Source organism: Prionailurus viverrinus, chromosome E1 (genome assembly GCF_022837055.1).
Source record: "Prionailurus viverrinus isolate Anna chromosome E1, UM_Priviv_1.0, whole genome shotgun sequence".
Classification (NCBI taxonomy): domain Eukaryota; kingdom Metazoa; phylum Chordata; class Mammalia; order Carnivora; family Felidae; genus Prionailurus; species Prionailurus viverrinus.
The window spans coordinates 52874631-52894813 of NC_062574.1; the positions used below are offsets into that span (position 1 = coordinate 52874631).

The 20183-nt window shown below is 54.0% G+C and overlaps 2 protein-coding genes across 3 annotated transcripts in view; both read left to right on the forward strand.

Moving 5' to 3' along the window:
- The first annotated feature begins 364 nt into the window (after window positions 1-364).
- FN3K (fructosamine 3 kinase) lies at window positions 365-10445 on the forward strand. Its single transcript, XM_047833081.1, has 6 exons — window positions 365-544; window positions 3225-3376; window positions 5119-5210; window positions 5520-5602; window positions 9009-9131; window positions 10000-10445. The coding sequence occupies exons 1-6, from the start codon at window positions 404-406 to the stop codon at window positions 10336-10338; spliced, it is 930 nt and encodes a 309-aa protein (XP_047689037.1). The 5' UTR covers window positions 365-403; the 3' UTR covers window positions 10339-10445.
- A 1566-nt stretch (window positions 10446-12011) lies between these two features.
- Window positions 12012-20183, forward strand: part of TBCD (tubulin folding cofactor D) — a 159283-nt gene continuing 151111 nt past the window's right edge. For both annotated transcript variants that reach the window (XM_047832076.1, XM_047832075.1), the window contains exons 1-2: window positions 12012-12319; window positions 13485-13535. In XM_047832076.1, the coding sequence (XP_047688032.1) occupies window positions 12136-12319; window positions 13485-13535 (235 nt within the window). In that variant the 5' untranslated portion in view covers window positions 12012-12135. The remainder of the gene's footprint in view (window positions 12320-13484; window positions 13536-20183) is intronic.

Below are 20183 nucleotides of genomic sequence, written 5' to 3' on the forward strand. Positions count from 1 at the left end.
GTCCTGCTGAGGCCTGGGCAGAGGGCCAGCGAGGGCTCCTGGAACCTCTGGCCGGGGCTGGGGGGGGGGGGTAGGGAGTGGGGGGTGGTGGTGTCAGGCTCTACAGGGTGGGCCGCACCCCGGATTGTCGGGGCACCCTGACTGTGTGGACACATGCAGAGGGGGCACCGCCCCCACTTCTGTCCCCCTCGGGAAGCTCTCTGTCTGCCCTTGCCCTCGGGCTGGGTCCGTTCCCCCACCGCTCGCGCGGACCCGACCGCACCCGCCACCCGCGCGCAAGGGTTGGACAGCCCGGAGCCCGCAGGCCGCGAGGACCCGGCGCCGCCCCCGCGGAGAGCGAGCTCCGCCCCGGCTGGCGTCTGCGCCGTCCCCGTGCCTCCCCGGCCCGAGTCCCCCCCGCCCCATGGAGCAGCTGCTGCGAGCCGAGCTGCGCACCGCGACCCTGCGGGCCTTCGGGAGCCCCGGGGCCGGCTGCATCAGTGAGGGACGAGCCTACGACACGGATGCGGGCCCCGTTTTCGTCAAGGTCAACCACCGGACGCAGGTGCGGCCCCCCAGAAGCCCCCTCCCCCGCGGCCTGAGCTGGAGCCTGGAGAGGGGAAGGGGTGGGGGTGGAGGGGCGCAGGTGCGGCCTGGCGTCACTGCGGGGGTCAGGAGCTGGCACCTGCCGGCAAGGAGGACTGAAGCGTTTTCTGCGGGACCCAGGGTTTTGTCAGCTGCAGGATTAATAATCCTGCGCCTGGAGGCGCAGGAGTGTTGGTTTTAATTTCTCTACCATCAAGAATGGGGGAGGTGAAGCTTGGAGTCCTGGGATGCTTCTGCCTCTACCTTGGGTCCCAGCGCTGGGTTCCCTCTTCCACAGCCCGTGGGTCCAGCTCAACAGGTGGGAGGAGGCAGAAAGGAGGCCAAGACTCGGTGAGGGACCGAGCGAGAGGCTCATGCTGTCTGCTCAGGGGCCTGTGCTTGTGTTGGGCCTGGTTAGTGCCTGCTTAAAGTGTTGCTGTTAAATAGACTGTATATGGAAAATAGTGACACTTTACAAATGGAGAAAGTTGGCCGTAGTTAGTGCCCCCAGATGCTAAGGATGGCACTCCCTTGGCCCTAGTGGGCACCTTCACTGAGGCCCCCAGTGCTCTGTGGGCCAGGCCCCTTTGAGGTGCAGCAGTGGTGGTGGGGGTAGGGGCTGTGGGTGGAAGGAATCCTCCCAGCCTCCCTGCAGCAGGGCCCACCTGGGATGGGTGAGAGGTCGGGATTGGTCCAGCAGCCCGGCTCTGTTAGCACAGGGAGGGAATTGTTAGGGAATTTCGTTTCAGAACCAATCGCTCTCAAAATAAGCCCCATGTACTGGGAAGCAGTTTTGGGTTCAGGGCTCATGTGGGGTCTGGAACCCTCCTACTGAAAGCTTCTCCATTTGCCCTTGAAACCCTTGGTGCTGGCACACAGTAGGTGAGCAGGTGACAGGTGAGGCCCTCAGGACACGGGCAGAATGCAGCCCAGGTATTCCCTGCCCCTGTATGTTTGGGGACTGCTGGATGCCCCCTGCGGGGCGCTAGCAACCCCTGCTTCACAATTCCAGGGCTGGGCTGGCAGTTTGGAGGATGCCTTGCCTCGTTTTCCCCTCAGAGACTTTGAATTGAAGGATGGGGTTCTTTTCCTGCGTGGCATTAGATGCTTTGGCCTCATGAGGAATAATTCTATAGGCAGAGGTGTTCAGAAGCATGCTTTCTGTCGCGTACCCGGGGTGAGTGTTCACCTCATTTAAAATTGGGGTATTTGTGGGAAATATTTTAGAAGTAGGACAGCCCTTGGGTCCCAATGGAGGCTGTTCTGCTGCTCCTGGGGCAGCCTGTCTTCTTCCTGGGTGGGGTGTGAGCCTCCTTCCTGCCCCCCCCCCAGGCCCCGCTGGGTGCTTATCTCTGGGGAGAGGCCCTGGACCCAAACCAGGCCCAGCTGTCCTCTCTGCCCTGAATTCTTGCCCAAAATGTGTGTCCCAGTCCCTTTGGCATGCCACCCCACCCTGCCCTTGCGGTTCCTCCTCTCCTGTGATCGCTGGAGGCAGTGAGGTGGGCAGGAAACTTGGAAGGGCACCCATGCCCGGCTCCAGACGCTCCACTGATCCACACTCCAAGGCACCCTACAGATAACCCCTAGCACCCCACTGCATCTCACAGCACCACCCAGACCCTCTGCAGCACCCCCACAGTCCCCTGAGGTACCTTACAACCTCTGTGGCACCTGGCAGCATCCTGCAGTACCCCACTGTGCCCCCAGGCACCCCCAACACTCCCACCATACCCCCTGGCCCCCCGACACTCCCACCATGCCCCTACAGCCCCCCCAACACTCCTACTGTACTCCCCAGTCACCCCAACACTCCCACTGTACTCCCCACGCACCCCCGACACTCCCACCGTGTCCCAAACACCCCTGACACCCCCACCGTGCCCCCAGGCACCCTGATACTCCCACCATACCCCCAGGCACCCCCGACACTCCCACTGTACCTCCATAGCACCTCCAACACTCCCACTGTACCCCCCAGACACCCCCAGCATTCCTACTGTACCCTCACAGCACTCCTGTCACTCCCACTGTACCCCCAGGCACCCCTGACACTCCCAGCATGCCCCCCGTACCCCGATACTCCCACCGTATCCCCAGGCACCCCAACATTCCCACCATGCTCTCACACACTCCCAACACTCCCAGCGTGCCCCCAGGCACCCCAACACTCACACTGTGTCCCCACAGCACCCCTGACACTCCCACTGTACTCCCCAGGCACCCCGACATTCCCATCGTACCCCCAGGCATCCCTGACACTCCCACCATGACCCCGGGCACCCCCGACACTCCCACTGTACCTCCACAGCACCCCCGACACTCCCACTGTGACGCCACAGCACACCCTGGCCCCCAGTAGCAACCCCAGCACCTCCAGAACCTCCCCTGCACCTGTGCTTCCTCACCTCTGGGAGGTGCAAGGGCACCAGGGCAAGGGCACCAGCATTCTGTCTGCCCCAAGCCCCAGGCACAGCCTCACCCTTGGAGCCCATTTCTATCTGAAGGGGGCCATGTTGCACCCCATTCTCTGAGGGGCTGATGTCTTGCTCTCCAGCTAGCTTTCAGTAACTGTAGGTCCTGGGTGCTTGTGACCCCACGTGGTGGCTTCTGTCCAGGGCTGCAGGGGCCCCTCGGAGCTCATGGCAGTGTTCTGGATGCAGGCCCGGCAGATGTTCCAGGGAGAGATGGCCAGCCTGGAGGCCCTCCAGGCCACAGGCCTGGTTCGGGTACCACGGCCAATCAAGGTGATTGACCTGCCGGGAGGAGGGGCTGCCTTTGTGATGGAGCATCTGAAGATGAGGAGCTTGAGCAGGTGAGTGTGCATGTGTGTGCATGTGTGCATGTGTGTGTGTGTGTGTGTGTGTGTGTGTGTGTGTGTGTGAGAGAGTGCTTGAGATTGTGAGATCACGAGATGGAGGGAGAGGGAGTGAGGGAGAGAGGGAGGGGGAGGACAGAGGGATGGGGAGGGAGAGAGGGGGAGGAGAGAGGGCAAGGGAGGGAGAGGGGGGAAGGGAGAGAAAGAGAAAAGGAGAGGGAGGGAAAGGGAGAGAGGGAGAGGGAGATGGAGAGAGGACAAGAGGGAGGGAGAGAGTGAGACAGAGAGAGGGAGGAGGAGAAAGAGGGAGAGAGGAAAAGGGGGAGGGAGAGGGAGAGAGGGAGGGAGGGAGGGGGACGACAGAGGGAAGGGGAACAGGCTCTTGCTGAGCTGCCAGTGTGGCTCATCAGAGGCAGGGCCAGGAATCCTACCCCTGCCCCCCCCCCCCCCCCCCCGGGTTCTTAACAGAGACAAGGAGTTCTTGCTTTCTGTGTGGTTTGGCTCCAATGAATCAGCATCAAATTAGCGTGTTGGAACCATCCCTGGCCTCATGCTTTAGAATGCACTCATGTTAGCTCAAACCGGGCCCAGTGAGGTTGATCTAGTAATTATCCGAAGTCCTGAAATTTTTTTCTAATTACTAGAGTTACGTGTATTTTGGGGTGCCTGGGTGGCTCAGTTGGTTAAGTGTCCAACTTCGGCTCAGGTCATGATCTCACTGTAAGTGGGTTTGAGCCCTATGTTGGGCTCTGTGCTGACAGCTCAGAGCTTGGAACCTGCTTCAGATTCTGTGTCTCCCCCTCTCTCTGCCCCTCCTCCCCCAAAATAAATAAATATAAAAAATAAAAGTTATGCAAAGGCGCCTGAGTGGCTCAGCTGGTAAAGTGTTCAACTTAGGCTCAGGTCATGATCTCACCATTCCCGAGTTTGAGCCCCGTGTCGGGCTCTGTGCTGACAGCTTGGAGCCTGGAGCCTGCTTCGGATTCTGTGTCTCCCCCTCTCTCTGCCCCTCCCCTCTTGTGCTCTATCTCTGTCTCTTAAAAATAAATAAATGTTAAAAAAAAGTTGTGTGTATTTTGTTTAAAAAAGGTGGAAAACAAGAACTCACATAAAGAAGACATAAAACCACCTGCAGCTCCATCAGCAAAGAATGGCCCATGCCCATCATGGTGCATGAATAGCATCTCAGTCTGTTTTTTTTAAAGTTTATTTATTTATTTTGAGAGAGAGAGAGCTTGCACTTGAGTGAAGGAGGGGCAGAGAAAGAATCCCAAGCAGGCTCCACACTGTCAGTGCAGAGCCTGATGTGGGGCTCGATCCCATGAACTGTGAAATCATGACCTGAGCCAAAATCAAGAGTTGGACGTTTAATGGACTGAGCCACCCAGGTGCCCCTCAACCTGTCTTTTATATGTGATTTACATTTGTTTTTTTTACAAACCTTCCGAGCTGGTCTTTCCTTAATGTAAGTTTTTAAGCCTTTGTTCCTGTTCCCAGCGCCTCCTAAAGCTTCTGTTCACACACACACACACACACACACACACACACACACACAGCCCCTGCAATTGTGATTTTATACTATCCTGTTTTTCAGAAAAGGTCATGGCCTACAGCTCATTTTTCCCTTTTTAAAGAATGGAGAGTAATTTTAAGGTACTTAAAACATTCCTCAGAGTGGAGCCTTCTAACTGGTTGTGGTTATTTCTTGTTTTAATTGGTTACATTTCCTGTATCCTCAGTCAGGCATCAAAACTCGGAGACCAGATGGCAGATTTGCACCTTTACAACCAGAAGCTCAGGGATAAGTCGAAGGAGGAGGAGAACACAGTGGGTACGTTGTGGCCCCTGACCCAGGTGTATCTACCCCGGGGTGGTGCTTGTGGCGATGCGTACCGACTTCCTTTATGCTGCGTGTCAAGATGAGATTGTTAAATGGGGACTCTGATGGCACTGACGAGTGGGTGGGGTTGGACCCCGGTTACTCCCAGCCCTGTTGTCCAGCACGCCTGAGGCAGGAGGGCCCTGGCGCTCCTCAGACTGTCCCCGTTTGAGCAGTGCAGCCCAGGCCTCTCCCCCTGCTGAGGGGGCTCTGCTGAGATCTGGCATTGAAGGGGAGGACAACAGCTCTTTCTGCTGACAGGCCGGAGGACTGAGTGTGCTGAGCCCCAGTATGTGAGCAAGTTTGGCTTCCACACGGTGACATGCTGTGGCTTCATCCCTCAGGTGAGAGCCTGGGGGAGGACGTCCCTGCTTAGCTGATGACCGTTCCCAGTGCCCCAGTGCTGGTCGCCTTGTCCCTTGTAGGTGACAGAGTGCCATGAAGATTGTCTGATTTCTGAACGCAGGGTGTGAACTGGGGTGCCTGGGAGAGGAGGGCAGATCCCTGAGCTGAGCTTGGCGGAGGTGGGAAGCTGTAGGCCGGGTGGAAGAGCATCTAAGCAGAGGGAACAGCAGGTGCAAAGGCTTTCTGCAGAGGGTTGTGTGATGAGTGTGGGGACTGGAATGGGTGGCAGTGAGGCAGCAGGTGAGGTCAGGGATTAAGTCCTGGCCTTTGTAATTCTCATGACATAAACTCCATTATTTTAAAATGTACGATTTAGTGGTTGTTAGTATATTCACAATGTTGTGCAGCCATCACCACTGTCTCATTACAGAATATTTTCATCGCCCCCCAAATAAATCACATGCTAATTAGCAGTCACCCCCATTCCCCCTGCCCTTGGCCTCTGATAACCACTCACCTCCTTCTGTCTCAGTGGCTTTGCTCATTCTGGACATTTCATGTAGTGGAATCATCCAGTAGGTAGCCGTTTGTCCCTCTCTGTCTCTCCCGTGTGGGTAGACGGCGAGCCTCCCAGGTGGATGTCATGTGGGTAAGATCATTATGAAGCCTGAGCCAGATTTTGGGATCCCAGACAGGGGGCAGCCCTCACATCTGGGGTCCCTAGAACTCCACACACACAGTGCTTTACCAGGCTTGTTGGGACTCCCTGGATCTCTGGCGAAGCCAGCTCCCCTGGGGCCTACACATCTGCCTGGGGCTGGTGGCCCACACAGTTGTACTGGTCCCAGGCAGGTGTGGCTGAATGTGGTCTGGTGTCCTGCTTCAGGTGCTGAGTTTAAGAGCTGTTGTGGGCTTTCCAAAGACTCAGTTGACCTTGCCCAGTGACTTTTCAAGAACCAAGGAGGGTCGCCTGGGTGGCGAAGTCGGTTAAGCGTCCGACTTAGGCTCAGGTCATGATCTCACCGCTCCTGAGTGAGTTCGAGCCCCATGTGGGGCTCTGTGCTGACAGCTCAGAGCTTGTTGCTGCTTCGGATTCTGTGACTCCCTCTCTCTCTGCCCTTCCCCTGCTCATGCTCTGTCTTTCAAAAAGTGAATAAATGTTAAAAAAATAAAAATTAAAAAAAAAAAGAACTAAGGAATGAAATCATACACAGAGCCCCAGTCTGTGAAGTCAATGAGAATGGGGCTGGTCTCTTAGGGACACAGGCGGCCCCTTTGTCCCCCTTTAGACTCCAGGATCAGTGAACCTATTTAGCTCAGCTGCTACTGGCCAGGAAGGGGCCAGGGGCCTGGGAGGGGCCAGGGAGGGGCCAGGGAGGGGCCAGGGAGGGGCCAGGGAGGGGCCAGGGAGGGGGTAAGGGGCGGGCAAAGGGCGGGCAACGGGCCAGGGAGGGGCGTGGCTGGGGAGGGGCCTGGGAGGAGCAAGGGGCGGGCAAGGGGCCAGGGAGGGGCAAGGGGCCAGGGAGGGGCCGGGGAGGGGCTGGAGAGGGGCAAGGGGCCAGGGAGGGGGAAGAGGCCTGGGAGGGGCTGGGGCGGGGCCAGGGAGGGGCAAAGGGGGCTGGGCGGGGCTGGGGAGAGGCCGGGGAGGGGCAAGGGGCCTGGGAAGGGCACGGGGCCAGGGGCCTGGGAGGGGCCAGGGAGGGGCCAGGGAGGGGCCAGGGTGGGCCAAGGGGACTGGGAGGGGTAAGGGGCAAGCGGCAAGGGGCCTGGGAGGGGCCAGGGAGGGGCAAGGGGTCAGGAGAACACTTAGTCCACCTCTTCCTTCTGTGACAGATGGTCCTGGATGGAGCACCTGTCCCAGCCCAGAAATTGCAGGAGGGTCCTGCTCCTTGGGAGGATGAGTGGGCCCTTAACTGACCCTTAACCAGACGCTTAACCAACGGAGCCATCAAGGCGCCCCAATATTTATCTAGTTTTGAGAGAGAGAGAGAGAGAGAGAGAGAGAGAGACAGTGTGTGAGCAGGGGAGAGGGGCAGAGAGAGGGAGACAAAATCAGAAGCAGGCTCCAGGCCCTGAGCTGTCAGCACAGAGATTGACGCGGGGCTCGAACTCACCAACCGTGAGATGATGCCGTGAGCCAAAGTTGGACGCTTAACCGACCGAGCCACCCAGGCGCCTCAAACCACACACTTAAAGTGTACAAAGTGATAAGTTTTGGCATGCAGAGGTACCTGTGAACCAGTTCCCATGGTTGGGGTGCGTATATGCATTACCTGAAGCGTCCTCCTACCCTTCCCCGACCCTGGGCGCCATGGATCTGCTTTCTGTCACTGTAGGTAAATTTGTATTTCATAGAACTTAGTATAAATGGAATCATACACTACGTGCCCTTTTCTGGCTTCTTTCACTCAGTTTAATCATTTCATGATATTCATCTATGGTGTTGCAAGTGTTCAGAGTCCGTTCCTTCCTACAATGAACCAGTCTGTTTACCTATTTACCTGCTGACGGGCATCTGAGTAGTTTCCAGGTTTCGCTTCCACAAATAAAGCTGCTGAACCTTTGTGTACAAGAGTTTGTGTAGACACATGCTTCCATTTATCCTAGGTAATTACCTAGGAGGGAAATGGCCAGGTCATATAGTAGGTTCACGTTTAACTTTTTAAGAAAAATACTGCAGAAATACTTTCCCAAGTGATTGTACCATGTTACATTCCCACCGGCAGGGGGTGAGGGTTCTAGTTTCTCCACATCCTTGCCACTCTTGGTGGTTTCCGTTTAAAATTCAAGCTCTCCTCGTGAGTGTGCAGTGGTGTCTCACTGACGTTTTATTTCCCCTGATGGTTAATGATGTGGAACATCTGTTCATGAGCCTCTTTGCCATATATTAGGGGTACAGAAATTTAGGATTATTACGTCCTCTTTATCAGTTAACTTGCTTTCCATTGTGAAATGACCTCTTTTATATTCTCTCCTCTGAAATCTACTCTGTCTGATATTAACATAGCCATTCCAGCTTTTCTTTCGACTAGTGTTAGCATGTATAAAGTGCATTTCTTGTACACAGCTTGGAATCAAGTCTCACTTTATTTTTCCAACCTGTCTCTGCCCTTTAACTAGGGTGTTTAGACCCTTTGCATTTAATGTACTTATTGATGTGGCTAGGGGTGAATCTGTCATTTTGCTGTTTGTTTTCTATTTGTCCTGTTCTATGTTTCCCCTTTTCATGTTCATCTGCCTTCTTTTGGACTATTTTTAATGACTCCATCCTATCTCCTCTGTTGGCTAGCTGTAATATTTGTCGTGTTCTGTTAGTGGTTGTCCTGGGGTTTGGGCAGTCTCCATGTATAGCTGTCCTGTGAGCACCAGCTGCAGCAGCATCAGCCTTGGCCCTTTGTCGCCCAGGTGAATGAGTGGCAGGATGACTGGTCGACCTTCTTTGCCCGGCACCGTCTCCAAGCACAGCTGGACCTCATTGAAAAGGACTATGCTGACCGAGAGGCACGAGAACTGTGGTCACAACTACAGGTGGGTGCAGAGGCTATTCTCTGGGACAGGGGCTGTTCTTTTATGTTCTTTTATGGGCTATCCTCCATATTTGTGTGGAGCCCTCTGGTAGAATGGAGCCATGGAGCAGAGCTGGTTAAGTGTGGACACATAAGTGCCTGACTATTGGCCTGATGGGGAAACTGGGAAGGGGAAGGTACCTGAGGGCATACTTGGCCCCTGAGTACAACTTTCACTGGCTAGGTCACCAAATACTTAACCTCAAACATAGGTGCCTGGCCCATAAATTGTGGCATTTACTATTGCTTTCTTATCCACTCTTACTCTGTCCTTTTCTTCTTTTCCAAAGCACGAATGTCTCACCTCTTGGAGATGTGGCCGGCAGATGCCCCAGAGTGACTAGTTTAAAATATAACTCTCAAAATGTTAAAAACAGAATTTGTGTGTCATTCCAGGGTGAAATTTAGCTCATTAATGAAATAACCCATAGCACTCGTAGTATACAGAACAGGTGCAGACATATGTGTTCTGTGAAATTAAAGAATGGTGGAGAAAGTTTGCTAAACTACCCCCCCCCCCCCCCCCCCCCCGCCAAACCCTCCATTCAGGTTATATGGTTCACAGTCTACACGACCACATCCACTGAGGTTCGCTATTGTATGGAAGTCATTAGGGCTGTGGAATTTCCAAACCTAAATTAGTAAATAGTACAATGATGTTGCATTCTCTTGGACTCAGACGATCCCCTCATCTCTGGGCTTGGTAGGCTGGGCTATGGTTGGACCCTGAACAAACATGAGGTCATCTCTGCCTTATTTCCAAGTATTGGGTGAGGAGGCTGTGGCTCATAGGCCCATGATGACTCTGTGTGCAATAATTATTTTCTTAGGTGAAGATCCCGGATCTGTTTTGTGGTCTAGAGATCGTCCCTGCCCTTCTTCATGGGGATCTCTGGTCAGGAAACGTGGCTGAGGATGACTCAGGGCCTATTGTTTATGACCCAGCTTCCTTCTATGGACATTCTGAATTTGAACTGGCAATTGCTTTGATGTTCGGGGGGTTTCCCAGATCTTTCTTCACTGCCTACCACCGGAAGATTCCCAAGGCTCCGGGGTTTGACAGGCGGCTCCTGCTCTATCAGCTCTTTAACTACCTGAACCACTGGAACCACTTTGGGCGGCAGTACAGGAGCCCGTCCCTGGGCACCATGAGGAAGCTTCTCAAGTAGCAGCCAGCCTGCATCCCCTGCCTCCCTGCTTAGTGAGTAACTCTGGGTAGCAACACCAGAGGTGGTTTCCGGGACTAATAAAGTCCGGCTGGGCTTCAGGGATGGAAGTGTGTGTGTGTTTGTTCACCTGTGTCTCCATCCTCCATGCAGTTGGGCTAGTTTGCAGAGGGCCCGGAGCACCTGACAGATTTCCAACAGCCTCATTATGTCATGATCCAGGGGGAATTTGGGTATTTTCATGATGTTATAGAAACACTTCTGGGATTTGCTTAGGTGAAAGCTGGGGTCACATCTCCCTGTGGACTCAGGGCTCCTGTTTGTGCCTTAGGCAGAGTTGGAGACCAGGAGATGGGTCTCATCTCTTGAGCAGCACCTCTGGGGCTGAGTGGGGCTCTGAGTGCCCTCCCGACTGAGGCGGGGCAGATGGAAGGAAAGGCCCTGGATATCGTGCGGAGCAGGCATTTGGACCGCAGCCACTGCCCAGCGCTGCTCCCACACTCCATTTTCCAGCTGGAGTGTGTTTTCTGCTGGATAAAAAGGGGGGGAGGGCAGGGGGAGAGCCTTGGTCAGTGGGTGTCCACTGTGGTCAGGTGGCTGGGGTGGCCAGTTGGTTGGAGATGCCGGGGCTGTCATCCGTGAAGGGAGGGCCCAGGGCAAGCTACATCAGGGCAGGGTCTGCGGGGCACTGGCCATTCACAGTGCGGGGCTGGAGACGAGACCACGCCTTTATTACTCCTTGCAAAATTACCAATTTCCCAGTGATAAGGGCGCCCAAATTTCTCTTTTCTGAGACTGTTTGTCCAGCGGGCCTCGCGGTCAGGAGACTGGTCCCATTGACAGGTGTGAGCCTGTTAAGACTTTCTAGAAAGAACACCCCGGAGGCATCCTTCCAGACAATTGACATTTCAAAACAGAAACTGCCTTTGTCGCAAAACTCAGGTTTGTGGGATGTGACAGTGCGACGGGGGGAGAGGGGGGGAGCCGGGCCCCACGTGGGGGATGGGGCCTGGTTCTCCTCCGGCTACTGGGGCCGCGACACCGCCGCCAAGCGCAGGCCACTGCGCCCACCCCCACTGCCACGGGTAGAGATTTTCCCCAACCAACGAGCTCAGACCCCGCCTCCGCGTTCGGACTCACCCCCCCCCTCCCGCCCCCGCCCTGGCCACACCCACAGGCTCAGACCTCACCCCACCCCGACCACACCCACAGGCTCCGTCCCCACCCCACCCACGGGCTCAGAGGCTTTCCCCCGATCCCACCTCGATCCCACCCACAGGCCCAATCCCCATTCCCCCCGAGCTCAGATTTCCACCCCCTCCGCCCAACCTCACGAGCAAGCTCAGGCCCGGTTCCCCGCCCCGACCACACCGACAGGCTCAGACCCCACCCCACCCCACCCCGCCCCGAGCTCAGCCTGCCCCCACACCTCCCACCCACCCCACCCCAATCGAACGCATCCCCTCAGACCCCGCCCTGCCTTCTCTCTGGCCCCGCCCCCAGGCCGCGCATCAGGCTCGGGTCCCCGGACTTCCCGGCTTCGCGGGATCCAGGCTCCCTTTCACGCGGGCCCCGCCCCACAAGGCCCGGCCCCGCCTCCTTGCGCACTATTTTGGCGGCCGGCGCGTCCCGTAGCGGGTCTGAGGCGCGAGGTCGGAGGTCGTGGGGCGGGGCCAGCGTCGGTAGCCACCCCCTCCGCCTCAGCAGTAGTACCTCCGTCTGCATCAGCCGGCATCCCCAGTCCCGGTGCTCGGGCGGGGCCGAGCTTCCAGTCCACAGGCGCGGTCCGGAGCAGCGAGGATGGCTCTGGGCGAGGAGCCGGCCGCGGGCGCGCCGGAGGACGGGGCGGAGGACGAGGCGCTGGCCCGCGGCGGCTTCCTCGAGTCGTTCTGCGAGAGCGCGGAGACGCGCGCGCTGCTCGCCCGCCTGCCGGCGGTGCTCGGCGACCGTGCGGCCCGGGAGGGCGCCCTGGAGCGGTTCCGAGGTGCGCGTGCGGCCCGGGACCGGTGGCCTTCTGTACGCGCTCTCGGGCCGCAGCTGCTGCTTTCCCCGTGCGATGGTTGCCCCCTGCCGCGCACCTGTGGGAGCCGGGCGTGTGCGCTAGGGCGGCCTCACCTGGAGGCGCCGGGGCCGCGGGCCCTGCCTTTCCCGCCTGTCATCGGAGGGCGGGGTTGTGCAGGGTCCCGCGTGAGGACACCGGCGTGGACCTCGCCGGGGCGGCCCCGGCTCTCGGGGACGGCCGTGCGGACCGGGAGGGAGGGACAGGAGAAGCAGACGGGGACCAGCGCGCCGCAGACCACGGGATCTCCGACCCCACCCGGCGGGGTAGCGGCGGGCGGCGCAGCCCAGGCTCCGGGCACGGTGGGCGGTGGGTCGCGCGCGCGGTAGTTCCCCTTAAGGTGGCAGCTCGCCCAGCTCGCACCTTTGCAGCCGTCTCTCGGGAGCAGCTCGTGAGGGCTCCCTGGGGCCCCGCCGCTGGGCGGTCAGGCTTTTGTCGTCCAGGAAAACCACCTTCGCGGGCCCTTCTTGCTCACGAAGTTTCGGCGTGGGTTTGTGCTCTTGCTTTGTCAGGACGGCCCTCTGACTTTGAGAGAGGGGCAGTGTGGCGGCTGCCCTGACGAAGCATATGCTCTGGTGACACACCCCAGGGTTTTTACGTCCCGCTTGCCGCTCGGGCGCCTTGCCTCCTTGCTCTGAGCCCGTTTCTTTGGCCGTGAACCGGGGGTTCAAAAACAAGACCTTGTGCACACGACTGCCGAGAGGGTGAGGGCACGTCGGGGGGCCGGCGAAGGCCCTTTTTCCCCTCCTGGGAAGTTGTCACAGGTGCAGGTGTGTGGCAGGTGGCCGCGGGATCTGACAGCTGTGCCAGCGGCCGCTGGGGTCTGCGGGGTCGGGCGGGGGGAGAAGTGGGTGCGGGGAGGTGTCTTGTCTGGTGAAGGGGAGGACTTGTGACTCAAGAAAGGTTCAGAGGAGGTGGGGGAACGGGCTCCAGAGGAAGGCGCTCCGCGCACGCGGGGAGGCGGGGCCGGCGGGTGGTGGTGGGGAGCCACCTAGGTGGCCTGTGCCCCAGGGGCTGCGCCGCGGAAGGCGGCGAGGGAAGGCGGGCATGTCTGCCCCAGCGAAGCTAACCCTCGTGTTTTCCTTCTTAGTGATCATGGACAAGTACCAGGAGCAGCCTCACCTGCTGGACCCACACCTCGGTAAGAACAGAGGCCGCTCCTCCTGCGGTGGGTCCTTCGGTCACACGTGTGTGCCCGCCGCCGCGGGCGTCAGGACGCATTGCCCCGGTCTTGTTTGTTCTTCGCGGGGTCTCTGCACCCCTTGCTCGTAGTGTGAATTTTAATGTTTTCCAGGCTCATTTTGTTAGCGCCCAGCCCTCTACGGGGATCACCGTCGAAGGGCGATGAGTTATCCGTGTAGATGGAGACACGGAGGCTCCGGCTTCCTTAACTCAGTTTAAGGGCACTGACTTTTGTGTTTCTTTTGTTTTTCATTGTTTGTTTATTGTCATTTTATGTTTGTTTATTTTTGAGAGAGAGAGAAGGAGAGACAGCGGGCATGAGTGGGGGAGGGAGGGAGAAAGAGGGAGACAGAGGGTCCAACCAGGCGGTGCACTGTCAGCACAGGGCCTGACCTGGGGCTCGAAGTCGAGAACTGTGAGATCCTGACCGGAGCGGGTGCCCCTTATTTTTGACTTGTTTCATCCTGATAACACTTTTTTTTTTATATGCAAAAGTAACACTTCTGGTGGTGAACTTAGGAAGCAGGAAGGTAGGAAAGGCAGCACGGGGTGGGGGCCGGGGGCCGGAGCCCCAGGCCAGGCTGCCTGGGTGTGCATCTCCGTGCAGCCCCTCAGCGGCTGTGGCCTGAGTTTCCCCACCTGTGGAATGGGGATTATTAGCACTACCTGTCCCACAGGGCTGTTGAAGCTTTACACGTTACCGTGTGAGGCCTTGAGCGTCGGCTTTAGTGTACGCATACGTGCCTTTTAAAAAGTGGGCTGGTGCTGCGCGTGCTGCTTTCCTCTTCAGGTAACCTTGAAGGTTTTGTGCAAGGTAAGCTTTCTGAGCGGTCCCCTGTCTCAGGCAGAAGAAATACATTTCATCCTGGCTCGGTGAAGACAGAAGGCACGGTTCCCTCACCCACTGTTACCAAGTCCAAGTTTCTTTCTCAGGAGTGTGTTTTTGCTGCTGAAAGTTTCTAGAACTTGATATTTCAGAGGCGTGTGACGTGCTCTGGGTCTTTTCTCTCATGCTGGTCAGTCTTAGGCTGAAGACTTGCGTCCTTTGGCACAGGGGACTTCTGGTGTGGCGCTGGTCATTTCTCTGCTTCCGCTTTCTCCTTCTGGTGAGCCTGTGGACTGCATGTTGAGTTTCCAGGAGTGACCTTCTGGCCCCTTAGCTTTTCCCACATAGTTTTGCTTTTTAATCCTTGTTTTGCACATGAAGACGTTCTTGAATGTATTTTGTCCACAGGTTTTACCATCTCAGGGCTCTTGTCCTTGGTTTGGTATTTTTGACAGTTGTCTTCTGGGTCGTGTTTTCTCTCTGGGGACTACATGGCTGGCTGCTGGGTGCTGTCGCACTGTGGGGGAGGGTCCCACCGTGGGCCTCCTAGCCCAGAATGCCAACTCCCGGTTGAGTCAGGCTCTGACTGGCTGTTGTCAGCTGCTTCCTGGCTTCCTCTCAGACCTACTCTCTTCAGAGCATCTCTGTCCAGTAGAGAATTGGGTGATGATGGAATGTTCTAGATCTGTGCTATCTGGTAAAGTCACCAGTAGCCAGATGTGATTGCTGAGCACTTGACTGACATATGGCTAGGATGACTGAAGAACGTAATTTTATTTTATTTTTTGTTTATTTAAAAAATGTTTGTTTATTTTGAGAGAGAGAGAGCACGCAAGCTGTGAGGTGGAGGGGCAGAGGAGGGAGGGAGAGAGAATCCCAGGCAGGCTCTGTCCCATCAGCTCAGGGTCTGATGCAGGGCTTGATCTCAGGAACTGAACTGTGAGATCATGACCTGAGCCAAAATCAAGAGTCAGACGCTTAACCAACTGAAGCTACCCAAGCACCCCCTGAAGAACTGAATTTTAAATTTTATTTGACTTAGGGGCGCCTGGGTGGCTCAGTCTGTTAAGTGTCCAACTTCTGCTCAGGTCATGATCTCATGATTCGTGGGTTTGAGCCCTGTGTCGGGCTCTCTGCTGACAGCTCAGAGCCTGGAGCCTGCTTTGGATTCTGCATGTCCCTCTCTCTTTGCCCCTCCCCTGCTTGTGCACGCAACACATGCGCGTTCTCTCTCTCTCTCTCTCTCTCTCTCTCTAATATAAACATTAACAAAAAGTTTTTTAAAATTTTATTTGACAAAAAAGCAAACCCAAATGTGGCTAAGTGGCTGTGGGGCCCAGCACTCTAGGGAGGTAGACCTCTGGTCTTCTGCCCACGAGAGCAAGGGCTGGGGGACCTTAGAGCACTCCTCCTGTTTGCAACCCTTCCTGCGTCCTGCGCTGGCCGGTTCCTGGCACCTCGGCTCTGCCTGCCGGGCTGCTTCGGTTACCACAGGTTTCCCTGCCACCGTCCAGTTTCCAAGTCACAGCTGACATCTCTTGGCTGTTGTTTCTTTTTCTCTTTCTCTTTGTGGATTTGTATCTCTTTATTTCGTTTTCCCGGGACTTGGGGGGTGAGGGTTGCTGAGATATGCATGTGGAATAATCTGCTTTTCTGGTTTCTGTTCTTGTGGAATGGCTGTGCTGGCTTTCAGAATCTCTGGGAGGCCAGTTCTGACTGTTCCCTGCCATTCTCTCCAGTTCCCCTCTTTCCTCAGGCGTCAGCTTTTGTGCGTATTTTGGTCTTTTCATGTTACTATTTCTGTCGTATTTAAGACCAAACGGATGTAGATGAGGGCTCCTCCGCTCCTCCTTTTTGTAAGTTGGAGTGTTTCCGGCTAGACCCATCCTGAAGGAATTCTGTCAGGCAGCCCCCTTTGGGGCAGTGTGGTGAGTGAATGAGCGGATTTTCTCTGGGAGCAGGTGAGTTGGTTGAGTTTTCTACTAATTGGGGACGTTCCAGATGCTGGGATGAAGCCTTTCCTTTATCTGAGGTGCTCACGTTTCCTTCGGAGAACGCTTCACTTGCCCTAAGTGGTTTGTTGAGTTTTGCTCTGGGATGAAAGCTGCTTGTGCTCATGAGGTGTAGCTCACACGCCGTCCAGTTCAGCCTTGTGTGCGCACACTTCATTGGTTTTATTTTTTTTATTTTTATTTTTATTAAAAAAAATTTTTTTTAATGTTTATTTTTCTGAGAGAGACAGAGACAGAGTGTGAGTGGGTTAGGGGCAGAGAGAGAGGGAGACACAGAATCCAAAGCAGCCTCCAGGCTCCGAGCTGTCAGCACAGAGCCCAACGTGGGGCTCGAACTCAGAAGCTGTGAGATCATGACCTGAGCCGAAGTCAGAGGCTCAACGGACTGAGCCACCCAGGCGCCCCTACTTCATTGGTTTTAGTACATCACAGAGTTGTGTAGCCATCACTACTAACTCCCTAATGTTTCATCACCCCCAGGAGAAGCCCATATCCATCAACGGTCCCCCCCACCCTCACTCTCCTGCCAGCTCCTGGCAATTGCTAATCTGTTTTCTGTCTGAATTTCTTATAAATGTTCATTGTGAGCATTTCATATAATGGAGTCAGACAATATGTCTTTTGTTTTTTGTTTCTTTTTATTTATTTATTTTTTATTTTTTTTCAATATATGAATTTTGTTTCTTTTTAAAGATTTTATTTTTAATCAAAAATTTTTTAATTTTATTTTTTTAATATTTCTTTTTTTAAATGCATGTTTATTTTTGAGAGAGTGAGTGTGTGAGCAGGGGAGGGAGACACAGAACCTGAAGCAGGATCCAGGCTCCCAGCTATCAGAGCAGATCCTAAAGTGGGGCTTAAACTCACAAACCATGAGATCATGATCTGAACAGAAGTGGACGCTTGACCAACTGAGCCACCCAAGTGCCCCTGATTTTTTTTTTTTAATGTTTATTTATTCTTGAGAGAGAGAGAAAGACACAGAGTGTGAGTGGGGGAGGGTCAGAGAGAGAGAGAGGGAGACACAGAATCCGAAGCAGGCTCCAGGCTCTGAGCTGTCAGCACAGAGCCTGATGCGGGGCTCGAACTCATGAACCGTGAGATCATGGCCTGAGCTGAAGTTGGACGCTTACCCAACTGAGCCACCCAGGCGCCCCTGATTTTTTTTTTTTAATGTTTTTATTTTTGGGAGACAGAGAGTGCATAGGTGCGAGAGGAGGTGGGGCAGAGAGAGGGGGACAGACGATCTGAAGCGGGCTCTGTGCTGACAGCAGAGAGCCCCTATGTGGGGCTTGAACTCACAAGCCATGAGATCATGACCTGAGCCAAAGTCAGATGCTTAACGTCTTAACCGACTGAGCCACCCAGGCACCCTAGACAATAGGTCTTATGTGACTGGCTTCTTTAACTGGGTGTAATGTTTAAAGTTCATTGTGCAATGAAATACATTACTAGTTTTTCAGTTTCTTTGGGTTTTCTAAGCAGGCAAATAATTATATAGTTTAAAAAAAAATTTTTTTTTTAACGTTTATTTATTTTTGAGACAGGGAGAGACAGCATGAATGGGGGAGGGTCAGAGAGAGAGGGAGACACAGAATCAGAAACAGGCGCCAGGCTCTGAGCTGTCAGCACAGAGCCTGATGCGGGGCTCGAACTCACGGACCGCGAGATCATGACCTGAACCGAAGTCGGATGCTTAACCGACTGAGCCACCCAGGCGCCCCAATAATTATATAGTTTGTAAGTAATGCCAGCTTGATCTCTTTATCTGTCGATATACACTTTCATTCTTCCTTTAAAGTGTTCAAAGTTACCTTTGATGAGATATAATTTACATGCAATAAAACGCACCCATCCTAAGTATACAGTTTGAGTTTTGACAAATGTATGTATCTCCACCACCATCAAGGTGTAGAACATTTCTGTCCTCCCATGAGGTTAAGTGAACTGTGTCCCTTTGCAGTTAGTTGCCCTCATCTTGGCCCTGGGCAACCACTGACCTACTTTACTCTCTGGCTTCTTTATGTTAAAATAGTATTCTTAAGGCTTCTCCATATTACATGTTTTAGTACTTTGCTCATTTTCTGTTGAACCACAATTTGTTTATCCTTTCACCCTGTTGATGGACATTTGGGTTGTCTCCAGTTTGGGGGTGTTATTAATGCTACTGTGACATTTGCAGACAGTCCTTTAGGCTGACATGTGTTTCCATTTCTATTGGATAAATCTGTAAGAGTGGAATTGTTGGGTTGTATAGTAAATATGTTTTTTATGATAAACTTTTATGATGAATTGCCATACTGTTTTCATAAAGGTGGTGCCATTTTACATTTCAACCAACAATCTATGAGAATTTCAGTTGCCCTACATCCTCATCATCACTTAGTATTGCCAGTCTTTCTGATTGTAGCCTACGTTTTTGTGGGAATGTGGTGGTGTATCACTACAGTTTTACTCTGCATTCCCTAGATGTGAGTTGCAGTCTTTTATGTTGAGTAAGACTCACAGCCCAGCACAGGGTCTGTTTTGTTGAAAGTTCTATCTGCACTTGAGAGGAATGTCTATTCAGCTGATGTTGGGTAGAGTGCCCTGTAAGTGTCATTTAGGTAGGGTGATTCATACTGTTATATAGGCCTTTTATGTCCATATTGATTTTTTTTCACTTGTTCTGTCAGTTCCTGAGAGTACCGAAATCTCTAACTACAATGATAAATTTGTCTTTTTCCTTTGCGCTCTCTCAATTTGGCTCTGTAATTTGGCGTGGTTATAGGAGTCTTGAGTCTTCATGACTAATTGATCCTTACATCATTATGAAATGTTCTGTTTATCTCTGTAATATTACATGTTTCAAAATATGCTTTGTCTGATACTGATATGGCTGCTCTGGCTTTTTTTTTTTTTTTTTTTAAGTTGAGAGAGAGAGCGTGCACACGCATGCCAGCAGGGGAAGGGGCAGAGAGAGAGAGGGCAAGAGAGAATCCCAGGCAGGCTCTATGTTGTCAGTGCCGAGCCCGATGTGGGGCTCAAAGTCATGAACTGTGTGATCATGACCTGAGCTAAAATCCCTGAGCCAAAATAAGAGTCGGATGCTTAACTGACTGAGCCACCCAGGCACCCCTGCTCGGGCTTTCTTATAATTCATGATTGTTTGGTATGGCTTTTCTTCCTATTAACATTTAAAAAAAAAAATTAAAAAAATTTTTTTTAGAGAGAAGTGGGGGAGAGAGGCAAAGGGGCAGGATGGGGGGTGGAGAGAGAAAGAGAATCTTTTTTTTTAATGTTTATTTTTGAGAAAGAGAGAGCGAGTGAGCAGGCACTGGGGAGGGACAGAGAGAGGAGACACAAAATTGGAAGCAGGCTCCAGGCTCTGAGCTGTTAGCACAGAGCTCTATGGGGGGCTCAAACTCACAAGCTGTGAGATCATGACCTGAGCTGAAGTCAGGCACTTAACCCACTGAGCCACCCAGGTGCCCTGGGAGAGAGAATCTTAAGCAGGCTCCCTGGGAGAGAGAATCTTAAGCAGACTTCATGCTCAGTGTGGAGCCTGACACAGGGCTCAATTCCACGGCCCTGGGATCATGACCTGACCCAAAATCAAGAGTTGGACACCTAAACGACTGAGCTACCAGGCATCCCATCCCCCATTAACTCAGTGCTTCTTGGTAGTTGTTCTTACCTGGCCTTGTGGAAGACTTGAGGGGACCTCTGTAGATGACTGGAGCTCATTCTCTGCATACCTTTCTCTTCGTTACCCTGTCCTGTGGATGTT

Bases quoted from the DNA above. Each gene is read 5' to 3' on its own strand.
- FN3K (XM_047833081.1), top strand. From the start codon at position 404: ATGGAGCAGCTGCTGCGAGCCGAGCTGCGCACCGCGACCCTGCGGGCC. The intron at 5,603-9,008 runs GTGAGAGCCTGG...TTTGTCGCCCAG, and splicing joins GCTGTGGCTTCATCCCTCAG to GTGAATGAGTGGCAGGATGA. The intron at 9,132-9,999 runs GTGGGTGCAGAG...TTATTTTCTTAG, and splicing joins AACTGTGGTCACAACTACAG to GTGAAGATCCCGGATCTGTT.